At 30.4% G+C, this 14789-nt stretch overlaps 2 protein-coding genes across 5 annotated transcripts in view; one reads left to right on the forward strand and one right to left on the reverse strand.

The window, feature by feature from the left end:
* The window catches only part of LOC117174524 (fasciclin-2-like), a 163158-nt gene extending 158000 nt beyond the window's left edge, over positions 1–5158 (forward strand). For all 3 annotated transcript variants that reach the window (XM_033363722.1, XM_033363721.1, XM_033363723.1), the window contains one exon: positions 2047–5158. In XM_033363722.1, the coding sequence (XP_033219613.1) occupies positions 2047–2188 (142 nt within the window). In that variant the 3' untranslated portion in view covers positions 2189–5158. The remainder of the gene's footprint in view (positions 1–2046) is intronic.
* Positions 5156–14508, reverse strand: LOC117174525 (galactosylgalactosylxylosylprotein 3-beta-glucuronosyltransferase I). 2 transcript variants are annotated; one of them, XM_033363725.1, is made up of 4 exons: positions 14278–14508; positions 11612–12204; positions 8486–8782; positions 5156–6086 (listed from the first exon to the last, which is right to left on the reverse strand). In XM_033363725.1, the coding sequence occupies exons 1-4, from the start codon at positions 14432–14434 to the stop codon at positions 5988–5990; spliced, it is 1146 nt and encodes a 381-aa protein (XP_033219616.1). In that variant the 5' UTR covers positions 14435–14508; the 3' UTR covers positions 5156–5987. The 2 variants fall into 2 exon arrangements, with proteins under 2 accessions (XP_033219616.1, XP_033219617.1); XM_033363726.1 differs by having other exon boundaries at positions 11612–12095; positions 14278–14394.
* Between the last annotated feature and the right edge of the window lie 281 nt (positions 14509–14789).

A 14789-nucleotide genomic window follows, 5' to 3' on the forward strand; every position in this document is an offset into this window, starting at 1 on the left:
AATTATCTCTAAATTTTAAACTCTCTTTTTACACGAGGCTATTTTTCTACGAAAAATGACCGGAAACATTACTGCGACAAAACCGTGTAGGACAGTGTAATTTACTTTTGATCTAAAATATAATGTTAATGTTTTGTTTATATACTCAATACTTTTTACTGGAGAAATTGTGAACTTATTAATTCAGAAAATGAAACCTTTAATTCTTAAATCATTGAAATTCTCTGGATTTACGTTTTAGGCCACCTCTTTTTTATGACTGAAATCTTTAAAAGGTTGATTGTTTTCGAAATTCTGTATAAAATAAGCCCAGGGCGAAGCCAATTTGTCTAGTTTTTAAGTAGATATTGCAAAATAGTGTAAATGTCAATGCTTTCTTAAATTTTCAATAACTTCCGAAATAATCAACATATTTTAATGTTCTTGGGCTCATTTTGAAGCTATTTTTTCGTTGTATTACATTAGCTTACAAATATAAATTGTAAAAAATTTCTTTTCGTATTGCAAGAACTTGAATTTGTAATAAAAAAGTTGGAAAAATTTGAAAACATCTTATCTGCAGGAAAATCAGAATAAAAGTTATATAAATCTATATTTTGAGGAAATTACATAGAAACTTTATGATTACATGTTTCATATATTTTACAAAAATTATAGCAATTTTTCTTTACTTTTTTGTTACAACTGCAAGTTCTTGCAATTCAAAAAGAAAATATTTACGATTTATACTCATAAGCTGTTGTGATGCAGTGAAAAAAGCTTCAAAATGAGCCCAAAAACATCGAAATTTACGCTATTTTTGCAATATTTACTTAAAAACTACAAAAATTGACTTCATCTTGGGCTTATTTTATACAGAATTTCGAAAACAATCAAGCTTTTAGAGAGAAATTATTTAAGCTCTAGTATAATTAAAATTAACAGAATTTATTCAGTCATAAAAAAAGAGATGTCCTAAAACTTTTGAACGGAAGTGTATAAATATTTACATCATTCCTAATTAGAAATCTTTGAAATCTTTTTGTATTACAATTATTAATTATAGCTCATGATAATATATATATGAATAGTTATATGCTATTTTTTCATTTACAAATACTCAACTTTTAGAGCAGCCTGTAAAAAATCGTATTAAAATATAAAATTGATACTTTCAACACTTAAAAAATCCAAGATATGCCCTTTTTCTTTAAAACTCAATATTTCAAGTTTTGGAATCTATTTTTTTCATGAGGAAGCAAACAGAATACAACGAGCGCTACAAATTTTACGTTAAGGTCATAGGTTGAAAATGTTACCTGAAATTTAAAAAAATCGAGTATTCCTTTCACGTATTAATGAGTTTTTGTTTTAAATAAAAAATTAAGATTTGACAAAAACTTTGTTGTTCAAGTTAAAAAATTTCTACACACGTTTCTATTAAAGAAGTATGCATTTTTGTATAATTATAATCAAACTTTTTTTAAAATGTAAATGCTTTTAAAATATCATTTTTTTTTTTAGATTTTATCTAAATTGGCTAAAGGAAACTGCAGAATATAAATTCTTCTAATGAACGTATAAGCTCACAACAATGATCACTTCTTAAGGATCTCGAACCTAATTAATTTTAGTTTGTAACTTTTTTTTTTATAGTATGGGAGCTATTTTTGCATAAAACTTTTATATTTCTGTTCATTGATTTCTTTGTTATCTTTACAAATTCCGGAAAATTTTTTGCGGCTTCAGAACGCTAATTTTAGATTTGAATTACGAAATATCTTGTAGCCCAAAACGTAATAGAACTAAAATTCTATTTATTTTTTAGACTTTACATTTGATGATTGTAATACGTATACCTGACAAAAAAAAAAGCTGCGTGAAATGGGTGTTTCCAAGATAGTATTTTTTACAAAAGCATCTTGTCCTATTTTTCGTATCTGATGAAATTTGTATTGATTTTGGCATGCGAACGACTATCCGTGTTTGCATCCCGCGTCGCATTTTTGCTTTCTCGACCTAGTTCGCTTCAGCTGCTAAATTCCGATTACCTTGTACATTTTTCAGAGACGAGAAGGAACCTCTACGAGAAGAAAAGAAGATCACGCCGATCATCGATTCCGGACTCCGCCGAGAGACATCCATCACATTCGACGGCAAAAGGTCCATCTCAAAGACGGGTTTCATTGGCAAAGACTCGGCCGTCTAGATATTCTTCCGGCGTACTAGATTGTAAATGGTTCAGATCGCGATCTCCGGACGGAACTTAAAATCCAAAAAAGCTCTATGTGCTTGAATGATGAAAGAAGCGCGATTTTTAAGATCCGCTCGGATTGAACCAAAGAGATCGTTAACGAAGTGGCCTTTCTATTCCTTGCTTTTGGATTTTTCGAGTCAACAGAAGATTTTCGGATTATAATATTACTAACGTTTGTTTACCTTTCTAATCTGGCGTTGTGCACGTTGACTCGCATCATAGAACCTGCATCGTTTTGTTCTTTTCCTTCGACAATTGATGCAGGTCGAGGGATTTTGATTTTAAATCCATGATCCTGGTACAAATATTTCAATCATTTCGTATCATATGTATGTAAAGTTCAAAGATTCGGTAACTGTACCGATCACGGCAGCTAGTCTTTCCTGCACAGCACAATGTAGAATTAGCCAAAAGAACTTGAAAATTTTCATCGATTCCGAACAAAAATAATTGTGCCGAATTTAAAAGAGGCTTCGGTAGTTAATATTAAAAAAATTTTCTCGTCGCGGTTTAACATCTTTCAATTTGAAATACATTGAAATCCAATTTTTTTTTAACACTTGAAACTCTTGACAAATGTAGAATCTTTTCGATCATGATTTTAAAATCCCTGAAAATTTTCAAAATATGAATCGACGATCCTCCCAAGAAATTGAGCAGAAATATCGAAAAATGAAAACTAATGCAACAGAACGTATGCATGCAAAATTTCAACTTTTTCATTTGCTTCTACTCAGTTTCAAGGGACTCTCCCGTAGTGAAGCTTTAGTGAAAGCCTGTAAAAGTACCGCGTCGTAGCACCCTGGTGAAGAGAAATAGAAAGAGGAATAAACGTAGTTAGGCCGTTCTAAAGCGAGAGAAAGGAAATGTACAAAATTTAGCACACTGTAAGTGTATCGATAATAATTGTTAGTGGTCACTGCTTCGAGAAGAAACATCCTTACGATGGTTGCGATCTAGTACGCCGGCTTGGCGCGTGCGATTCAAACAGACTGCAAAAAATTCCCATTATTCTGCACTTGAAAATTTCGAGGGGAATATGAATTTTTTGCATTTAGAGTTTGTGGCACTTTGTAAATACGTGTATTACATCTTTTTGATTCTTTTATTTTACCATACTTTCTAAATCACTGTTCGTTGCGCGTAATTAATGCTTGTAAGTTTCAGGTTGTTGTATTTCAGCTAAACATTCTCTAGTGTCATCGATCGGGTCTACTTTTTTTTGTTCAAAGACTGATTCCAATTCTAGGCTCAGAGTCGAGCGTTTTGTATATTATATAGGGTATTGTACCAGTTTTGCGCGTTCGACTCGTCCGATCCCGCATGTATTCCTCATCAACTTGCACCTCCAATTATGTGTTATTATCGACTTTTTTTTATTTAAACAACAAATTATGTAAAAGTCCCTTCAAGTTGTGATTTGAAGTGACGTTCAAGAACACCGACCTTGTGTTCTCGAGTGACAAAGAGACACGATATATTTTTAAGGACCTTTAGCTGATTATTTTTAATCGTAGATATTGGAAACGATTCACGTTCAAAGTCATTTATCTTTTAATAGGGATTGTTTCTCTAACTGCCATTCTTATTAGAAAGGTTTCATGATTAGAGATTTTTATATTTGGACACCTTCAAATTTTTAAGTATTGATGTGTTATACATTTGAAGACTTGATCTTTCATTTTAACTACAAATAATATTAATCTTAATCCATTTTTAACGATTTGCGACAAAATCAGCTTCCCTACTTCATTTCTACCTGCGTAAAAAATACGCACCTGAATTTAAAGCCTGCTTTTAGTATTAGTCACGCACTGATGTTAACAAAATAAGTACGCACAGCTAAGAGCGGACTTTCTCTCTCTCTCTCTCTCTCTCTCTCTCTGATTAAATGTCAAAAATAAAATATCGGTTTCCCCCGCTCGGAGGAAAGAGGTGATTCGATCACTTTACAATTTTTCGACTCATTTTCTTTCTTTGATATCGTACCTTGGCATTATAAATCTCTCTATATACGTTTGTATAATACGGCACGAGATACCGGCATTTCAGGTACCTTGCAAAATAGTACTTATCATTAAGTTTCATGAATATCGAGCACTTCACATTTTGTGTGTATGATATCGATGTTTCGAAATTTCAGGAGCAAAGGCTTTTTTGTAAGAAGAAAGTTAAAAATGTGATAAGTTTTTGTAAATGCTTGTAAACGTTTTTCCCTAGTGATAAGTATTTGATAAGCTTAGAACAGTCTTGGTAAATACATAACATGTATATTGTAGAACTGAAGATATTGAGCATAAAGTGCGACGCCTCGATGTATCCGCCGCATTTATGCTTAATCTCTTTTGGCAGAACATTTTACTCTGGCGAGGATAGAGCATCCGTTAGAAAAATTCCAGACTAGCACAATTTTTTCTCAGGCTTAAAGAAACGAGACTATTAAATCTCGGAAAGTTTTGTATAAGACTGTTACGATTTTCCCACCGAGGAAACAACTTCTATTGAATTTTTTGTCATTTTCAAAAAGGCACAACTGCACAATTATAACGCGAATGCTCTTTCCGCGCAAGTAGCTTTTATACGTAATGTGACAAGGAGTTTGCCAAATATTATAGTACTTATTAGCTCGTAAGGTATTAGAATATTATTATAATGACGAGAATTATTATCAGTGTCGCGAGAACGAAAATTCGCTGAGTTTATTGGTAGTGAAATTTCGACGCAGCTGTTTAATACCCGCTGCGAAAAACAAAATGACGTTCATCTCGTACCTTTCCATGAAAATTCAAGTATTAAACGCATCTTCCAGTTTCTAGGTCGTTTCGATTCGTGGTCAACTTTTTTAGGCGGTAAGGCATATTTTCTATGTATGCTTTTTCTGTATGCGACCAAGTCAAACTCTAAATAAACAGAAACAAATTTTGAAAAGTGTAGTTTTTTTTTAATTTTACCCTCAAATTTTAGCTGACAACTTGCTACAAGGAGCAAAATACACGCAAATAGGACGCAGGTGTACATTTATACAATATTACAGTCTATAAAATAATTGCATCCAGTTTTCAATTCACACAGCAATCATTCGTTAGATTTATGGTCTAAGGCCACTTTCAGACAAAATGTATGTATTTAAAATATCGCAAACATTATTATGAGAACACAATTCTCTTTTATAAAGAAGTTGATACAAATATTTACAATCTAAGAATTATGTGTAAGAAAATAATTGTGCTTTGTTCGGATATGCTCACTTTTGTTAGATTCTTTAAATATTCCTTCAGATGTTTTCGGTCAAATTGGAATTTAACATAAGTACTTAGATTAAATGATAAAATCTAGATTTGACATTTAATTCACAAAATCTTCAGTAATTCTTCTGCGACATATTTCAAAATGTTAGGATTCATAGAGAATACTTTTATGTAATGTAATTTTTCTAAAAATTTCCGAAAACTTGAAATACTGTCATCCCCATGGCACTTCGCATATGTACTCGGTATGCAATGACACGGTCCTACACGATTTTGTCTCCGAAATGTTTCTGGCTTTCTGTGATAATATTTTGGACTGACACTGAATCTGGCAACAAAAATGCTTCATCACATCAAGTATTTGAAAAAGTAAAAGACTTTAATGTTGTTTTGTACAGTCACGCGCCGTTGTCGAATTCGGAATCAGCGTAAAAAAAGTCGATAAAAAACTACCTGAAACATTATGGAGACAAAAAAAAGGTAATTTTTATAGGACAGTGTTATTATACTTCAATACCAATATTTGATCGCTTTCCTTTTCTGATCAGGACTTGCTCGGCGCTAAGAACTGGCTGCTCCGTTCTTGTATGCCAAACGTAAACCTACAAAGATTCAAAATGATTAACAAACGATTTGTTTTATTTTTCACCTGAGGAAAACAGTACTTTTAAACATTTTATTTTAACACGCATTAACAATAGTAATGAGTGGTTAAGGAAAGACTTTAATTTTTTTAGTGGTTTTAACTACTCATAGAAATTTTTCCTGACAAGAATATTTTAGAAAAAAAATTGAAAAGCTTCAGAAATCATGACTTGAACGGCATAAGGATTTTCCACATGCGTAGTGATTTTTATGTTTTTCAATATTCTCTTTTTAGTTGTCTTTGCAAAGTCATTCAGCAGAACAGGAATTTTTATTGGCAAAAATAAATTAGAAAAAAGTATTGAGATATTAAAATGATTTTTAGGCATAAGTATAGAGACTAATATTAAAATACGCGAAAATGACTTGTGAGTAGAAACAGCTGTTTTTTTCGTTTTAGTTTTTCAGACAAGTACATTTTTTTCTGTTGTATCCTGTCAATAAAATGATTAAATATTTTTTACAAGCATTTTTTTTTAATCTAGCTAGATTTAAAAAAATAGGAAAACCAGTGGATGGAAAAACGTTTCTAGTCATAATTATAATAAATGACGACCAAGCAAGGAAAGTAATATGTACTAAATTAAAGGTGGAAAATTCATTTTAATTATAGAAATGCCATCACTCGAATTTTATTAGCCGTTTATCCTACATTTTTTAACACATTGCAATTTTATTCAGATAGTGCTCTTCTGGTACGAAGTTAATATTCACATTTTAAGTATTTTTGCTTTAGTTGACGGAGGAAATTGTGCATCAAATGATGAAATAGTCCAAGTCTGTTATTCAAAACTATTTTTTCACTTATACAGCGATTATTTTCCAAATATTATTTTAAAAAGTTTACCCGAAAGGGATTTGGCTTAATTGTTTAATATTTAAAAAATGCTAAGTTTGAAAGCCTTGATTTTATTTAAAATGTACGCTATTGATTGAAAATAGGGTACGAGAGGTTAACAACTCGACTGATCGAGTGTACGCCTACTTCAGACTTGCGGATTTATGCGCTATTTTTTAAACAACCGTCCGTGAAAATTATTTAGCACTTTTTTTTAAATTTTTCATTAAACTTTGGAGCTCATATGTGGGTTGCCAACCAAACTTTGCATATTTTTGTTAGTTTTTAAGAATATTTTCATTTTGCCCGCATGCAAAGTTCCTTATTAATAAAGCACGCATACGACGATATTAGTATTAAACAGGAACAATTCCATGTCAGATCATCTGAATAAATTCACCTATTGTCAGTAATTTTGATGAAAATTCTAATACCAATTCTTTAAGGTATTGAAAGAAAAAAATCCTTAAATGATTTAAAAAAAAAATCAAAAAAATTAGGAGATATTCGAAATAAAAAATTGTTATGCATTTTTTCTTAAGCCTCCATAACTTTGGGGATATAAATGATATTGAGATCCATTTTTTCTTAAATTATTGGTAATCGGACGCAGTTTAAAAAAATATTTTTTGAATAAAAAAATGTAAAAAACTTCTTTAATTTTTCAAAAACTTAGTTTGAAGCTGAATTTCTAAAGAAAAAAAAAAACACTTTAATTTGTTCATTTTTTATAAAGGCAGCTACAATGTCCTATACGAGCCCTGTAAATATCAAAACGGGAGCTCCCTTATTTTTCGAGACATAATAAAAAATGTACGCCAAATTTAACGATGATAATATTCTTCTATTGTTCGTCTATTGTTTACATGGTTTTGCACATCATGTGCATCATTTTGGCGTACATTTTTTATTACTTCTCGAAAAATAAGAGATCCAATTTTGATTTTGACAAGGCTTGTAGAGGACATTGTAAGCTATCTATATAGAAAAAATGAAGAAAATACAGTGTTTTTTTCAGAAATACAAGCATACAAACCGTGATACAAATCAATACCAAAAATAGTAAAAATACGTTTATCTTGTCATGAAATCTAGAAATTCAATGTTTTTAATTATTATAATTATTTTACTGACTTCAGTCGCCCTCAAATACTTGAAATAATTAGACCACACTGGCGTTTTTTTTTTTTGAAAAGATCATAACTCGCTAAAAGATATAAACTGAAACTGAAAGATATAAACTCATAATATTTTCCAGGTTTCACCTGACTTTACCGATTTTACTTGACTTCACATTATTTCAAGATATTTCAAATTAACTAACTTTCGGAAATTTGAGGAGACTTTAGAACAAGTTTCTACCTGATTTCACGAGCTGTTAACCTCTCGATAGGGTGCTTTCAAGACAGTTCTTGAAAACAGGGGATTTTAAGGGCTCCAGGTGAATATAAGGGATAGGAAAAGACACCGGTCTCTGAGGTCTTTCAAACTCAGAAAATAAAGGCTGTTAGATTATACCTTTGTACAAAATCCTGCTAATGGTTCCAACTCGTCTTTTGTGACCATTCGTCTTAGAATTTCACTTTCTTGATATCCGCCTTGAACATCATATGAAAACCAGGCATCTTCTTTCCCGAGGACGAGCTTCAAGTTTATTGCAAATCCTGCCATGTCAACTGGGAATGGTCTGTCTGGTTTCCAAACTGAATTAAAACCAGTGACTTTTTTTGTCTCCTTATCACAAATTGGTTTTTCGACCATCAAACCACCAACCAAACCGACAGGCCATACGCCAACCTTTTTTATTCTTGACATCTGAAACAGGTGTAAAGATAATTTAAAACTAACAGGGATCACAGCGCAAAATGAACTCAAAAAGGGGAAATTGGGGAAGATTTTCCATTTATTTTTACATGTCGAAAAGAACAAATACACTTTTTATAAGAAACGTTATATATTTAAATAATTTTTAATGATTTTGTAATGATTTCTGCCATTAAGAATTTATTTTTATAATATGGTTATACAGAGTTCGTTAGAAATCCATACACCTTACAAAGTGATATAAAAGGTTCGAGAAAAAATAAAATGTTTTAAATCTAAAATTTTGATATGTTTAACATCGTTCTCATAAATGTTTCTTTCCTAAATTTGTCATTTCTTTCCTACTATAATTAATACTTACAATGTAAATTTAAAATTACACTCTTCAGTAGAGTGAAGTAAAAACACTAGAATTAATTTAATCTTTTGAGCTGAGGAATAAAAATTTGTGTCTACTTGCAAAACAAGTCAAAACAAAATTTTGATATCTGATAATAGCTTCTGTTTTCTTTTTAAATTTACAATTAAACATTTTTTAATTTAAAATCAAATTTTGCCCTATTTAGAATTTTTTATAAATGTACAAAAACATGTTTTTTTGATTGATTCGAACCTGCAATTTCTTCAGCTTGAACCAAAGAAACATGTTTTTATTTTTTATTCATGGAAAAGATTTTTTTGCACTTTGCTTATAACGTTCCAAAATCTTAAAAAAAAAATGAAATCACAAAAATCCTAAATCATGACAAACGGTTTTTTTCCAAAAAATAAAAATGATAAAATGTTTATTTCGTTCAAGCTGAATAAAAAAAACAGGTTTTTGCACATTTTCAAAAAAATTGTTATTGAGCAAAACTTTATTTTTGAAGTTCGCAATTTATTATCGTCCATTAGTAAAACCTGCAAATATAACACATACGTCGTATTTTTTTAACCAATAGGAAATATTTTTAATTCGAAATCGTTACATTTTACTGATTAAAAATTTTTCCCCTTCTGTCGAATGCCAACCCACAAGTTACTTTGTAGAAGTACTTTTCACATTTGAACTAAAAAGTGTTCACCTTCTAATACTTATTTAAAAAGTAGGATATTTCGTAAGTGTTCTAATTTTATGTATATTGGCTAAGAACTTCTGTCTCCAGTTTCCAAATTATCAACACGCTTTAAAAAATTTCAGCTTCAAACTTTTTTTTAAGAGTATTCAGGGTGGCCGTTTTAATCGAAAAAATAAATTCCGAGTCATTTCCCGGTACGCAAACATTTTTCACGGTCAATTGAATTAAAAAATGAAGACTCTTAAAACTAAACATTTTTTTATTTAAAATGGTAAAAAATAAACTACAAATTAAAGCACTCAAAATGGAGTTTTTGAATTATGAACTTTTAAAATTAAAGTTTAAAATTATTTATTTATTTATTTTATTTTCATTTTAAATAGTTTAAACATCCTTGAAAAGCTATAAAATTTCATTTCAAACTCTTGAGAAATCTAGAAGTTTAAAATTTTTTCAAATTAAAAATTATTTTTGAAATATTTTACACAACTCCTAAATATTTTTTAAACTGAATTGCATTTTTCCTACAATTTTTAGGAAATACTGCAAATTTTAAAAAATGTGCTTAAAATTTGGATGTATAAATAACAATTGAACAGTTATTATCTGTAGTAGAAATTTTAGCAATTTTAAGAGATATTTAGAACTTTTGAAATTATTCAAAATTAATTTAAATTATGATAGCCTAGTTTAAAACAAAATGCGGATTTCACACAAATTATTTTAAGATAATATTTATAAAGGTTTTAAAAGATTCACAAAGTTTTCAGAATAGAATCTGGAAGATTCTAAGGACATTTGAAAAAATTTTCATGCTTATTTTAAATCTTTTCAAAACCTCTAAATATCTCTTAAAATTACTTAAATTTGTTCTAAAAATAATAAAAGTTTAATTGTTATTTATACATCAAAATTCAACAATTTTACTTACAAATTAAAAAATTTGCAAATACAACAATTATATGTGAAACAATTCAGTTTCAAATTTTTTACTTTTATATATTTCATTTCAATTTACTCGTCTCAAATGAACAGTCGCATACTGCTAAACAGTCAAAAAAATTTTTTCTCAATTCAAAAATTTGAAATTGAATGAAAATAATATTTTTAATTTCATAAAAGCCTATAATTACGAATTTTATTACGAAATTTACATTTTTTAAATGGCTAAGACTTTCAAATAGAAACGGTTTAATTTGTGACGTTAAAATCTGGAAATTCTTAAATTTTCCACGGATTTAAAATCGTTTTGTAAAATCAATTATTGTTCACTTTTTAGTAATTTAAGCACAGATCCATTACACAAATTATTTATTCATATTTAAAGTGCATAAAATAAAAATGTTTTTTATCAAAAAATTTCAAGTCCAAACGCTTTTAATGTTTAATTCTTCAAGCCTTCAAGACAGCTTTTTAAAATTCTTTAAATTGAAAATGCAAGCTTAAAAATAAAAATCTAAAGTGGACAATTTTGTACGTAAAATATTTTCGAATTACGCACTGTAAACTGAATAATAGCATAATTGAAAAATATAAAAATTCAACTAATCATTTTACAAACGTTTTAAATCAAACTTGGAAACATTTCTCTCCTAAAAATTTGTAAAGTGTCATTTCCCGGTCTCAAAAACTTCCCCGTACTAAAAAAAAAATATAGAAAAAAGGGGAAATTGAGAAAAAAAGAAGTAGATTATGCACCCGGAACTAATTTAATAAAAAGTAAAGACAATGTGCAAAATTATAATTCAAAATGAAAACTTACTTCAGCAAAGAGTTGAACAGAGTATGTGTTGTCATCATCAGCAAAGAACACAATCCCATTCTGACTAGAATCCAAGTTTTCTCTAAGCCATCGAAGAGCTGCATTTCGCTGTTCGACTCCTCGAGGTTTCTTCCAGTTTGGATCTCGTTTTCCTAGCTTGTATGTAGTCGGTGTGGGCACATTTAAATGAGTGTAAGAAAGTAAACTAGTGGCCAGAAAATTTGTGATCAGGCTGGTCTTATTAACAGAGTCCTCGACAACAATCCAGTGAAATTTGGGTACTAGCAGGAAAGTTTGTGCCAAACGCGTCAATTCTGCTTTCTGGACTGGCCTTGCGAAAGTTGGAGTTATGGCGTATATTGTTGGTTCATCTTTGTATACAGTATTCAATAGTGACTCTACATTATCGAGGCAGCTTGACAAGCTTGACAATTTCTTCGACATTGACAGGTCCAGCTCATACAACTTTAGCCTCGTTAGATCCCTGAAAGGCTTCCCACTTATTACTGATCTTTCGCATAAGCCAAGCGATTTTATGTTATCCAGCATTGAAGACAACTTGTGTCTGCAATGTTCGTCTTCCGACTGCCAGACTGAAATTCATTATTTGCGAATCAAACCGGATTCGGACGATACAAAAATTCGAAAGGGGCGTTTAAAAACCCGCAAGCTCATTACTTAAATATAAGACAATTGTTGCGAATAACTGAAATACTTTTTGATTATTTATTCTGTTATTGATTGATTCTTATTATGGATTCACTTTGTCGATCGCGGTTTAGGAGATATTCACGTTTTTGTAAACAAAGGTCAGAAGTATCGATTTTGGGGTTTCTATGGAAAATAATACTTCAATGTATATGCTTTATCTGCTCACATTATAGTCCCATTATATCGCTGGTATGTCGGGAATTTATCCAGCTATATGTTCCTATACCTAACTCAATACCGACAAAGTAGGCCAATTACAATTGAAAAATGTTAAGTATTGTTAAAATTATTTTAAGAAAACCTTGTGAAATTACACATGATTAACACATTCATAATTTTTTCATAAAAACTGAAATGAGCAATTTTGTGCAAAATTAATACGTATATTTTCAGTTATTAGTTTTTTCTGCTTCTTACTCATTGAAAGGAGAATTTTTTTACGTCCCACCTAACAATTAAGTATCATTTACTTGTAACTTTGATAAAAAATTCATATTTGTTTAATTTTTTTTTTGTTCAGACAATTTTTATCTAAAAATAAATGTTTGAAAATGATCTTTTTCTGTATTCCGTGTGGTAATTTGTAACTGTCAATAGCAACTTTTTTTTTATAAATTTGATTAAATGTGTAACTTATTGTTACAGACTTAAATGTTACAAAAGTTCTTAAAATAATTAATATTTGGTGAAACAATTTCTTTTTATATTTATGCTGAAAAATTGAAAAAAAAATAAATGTTTAAAAACTTAGTTTTAGCGTCCAGAGTACCAATACTTATCAGTCATCGGGGAAAATTAAGAAAATAATTTCAGAACGACAAAATTGATCGTAATTTTTATAGAATGAAATCTTACTAAAAAAAAACTTTACATGACCAGTGTGAAAAATGATTTAAACAAATATTAATGATTTAAATAATATTAATAAAATTTAAATAGTATTGATAACATTTAAATATATAATAATAGGCGACACACATAACCAAGTTAAGTAAAAAAAAAAGATTTTTTACAGGCATTTCCATCAAAATGTACTATTATATTTAAACATTTCGTATAACGATTGGGTAATAGTTTTAACATAAAATGTTGCTCTGAACAATGACAAATTACAGCATTAACTACAGAAAAAGATAAGTTTCAAACATTTATTTCGGAACAAAGAACATTATTTAAACAAATAAGGATGTTAAAAGAATGGGTTAGTAATATCTGAAGGGCGCAGATATTTAATAAGAGAAAAAGTTCACAAAATTTTAAAAAGTAGAGTTTTTTTTATCTACAAATAACTAATTATCAGATGACAAGTAAAAAAGTTTCTTTCATTGAATAAATAGGAAAACAAAATTACTTGAACAAATTGAAATTAACAATTAGTTAAAAAATGTTTTAAAACATTTTACTTGTTTCTCGTGCTCCATACGAGGGATGGGGGGGGGGGGGGGGGGGGGGGGGGGGGGGGGGGGGGCGCTGAAATTTAAAATATTTTAGCGTAACACATTCGCTGGAGACTACTCAACAAACTGTAATAATCTCCCGAAAGCTAAGTTTAAACACAAAAACGTGAATAACATTTTCCATACAAGTCTTCAAGCCTTTACGAGACGTTTTAATATTAACAGACTTCGCTCACACTTCCAAAATAACAGGAATGTTGTTCGGGAAGCTCATAAAATAGGGGGGGGGGGGCATGCCCTCTATGTATCAATTAAAAAAATCAACAGGTATGAAGTTGGACCACCGTGTAATATCGTCGCTAGGTGTCTTGTCAATTTTCTCTTTTGACATTTTCAGTGAACTGTTCATTGTTGTAAGAAAAGTTGTTCTGAACAGAGATTGTGTGGAGTTATTGTATCCCCCCCCCTTCCGGCTTTCGAAACATTAAAAAAACTTCCTATCTGAGAAAAAATTACAGTCGAACCTAATGAAAAGTGAATAAAATGTGAGTCACTTACCATACAAACAAATCAGGGTTAGAGTAATGAGATTTACAGATAGAAGGAACCGATATGAACGAAAACAACGATTTTGTCTATGAAAATTGTAATTCATATTGGCCTTAGTTTCTCCCTCAGGTAATAATCTATCTGACATCGTCGTATCATAATCCATGGCACTTCATGACTATTCGTTACATGGCACTTGCCGCCATCACTGATTCACAGTATCACGCCATCCTACCACCCTACCGCCAACACACATGAGCATGCATGGGCACATGGCGGCAGCGGCAAACGAAATCTTCATTGCCGACAGATTCCTCTGCTAGTACTTCGTTTAGCAAAGATATAATATCTTTACGTATAGTACCTCAAGGCTCAAGGTCATTAGTAAAGCATATGAAGAGAAGAAAATAATTGTTGCATTAGATCATTTCGATGGGTTCTACGAAGAATAAGCTGTCTTTTCATTACCGTTAAGAATTACACTAACTTCCTTTAGCTAATTTTCCAGAAGGAATACAAAT

The sequence above is a fragment of the Belonocnema kinseyi genome, chromosome 6 (assembly GCF_010883055.1).
Source record: "Belonocnema kinseyi isolate 2016_QV_RU_SX_M_011 chromosome 6, B_treatae_v1, whole genome shotgun sequence".
Classification (NCBI taxonomy): domain Eukaryota; kingdom Metazoa; phylum Arthropoda; class Insecta; order Hymenoptera; family Cynipidae; genus Belonocnema; species Belonocnema kinseyi.

Bases quoted from the DNA above. Each gene is read 5' to 3' on its own strand.
- LOC117174525 (XM_033363725.1), bottom strand. From the start codon at position 14,434: ATGGATTATGATACGACGATGTCAGATAGATTATTACCTGAGGGAGAA. The intron at 8,783-11,611 runs GTAAGTTTTCAT...CACCTGTTTCAG, and splicing joins CTGTTCAACTCTTTGCTGAA to ATGTCAAGAATAAAAAAGGT. The intron at 6,087-8,485 runs GTATAATCTAAC...GAATCTTTGTAG, and splicing joins TAGCAGGATTTTGTACAAAG to GTTTACGTTTGGCATACAAG.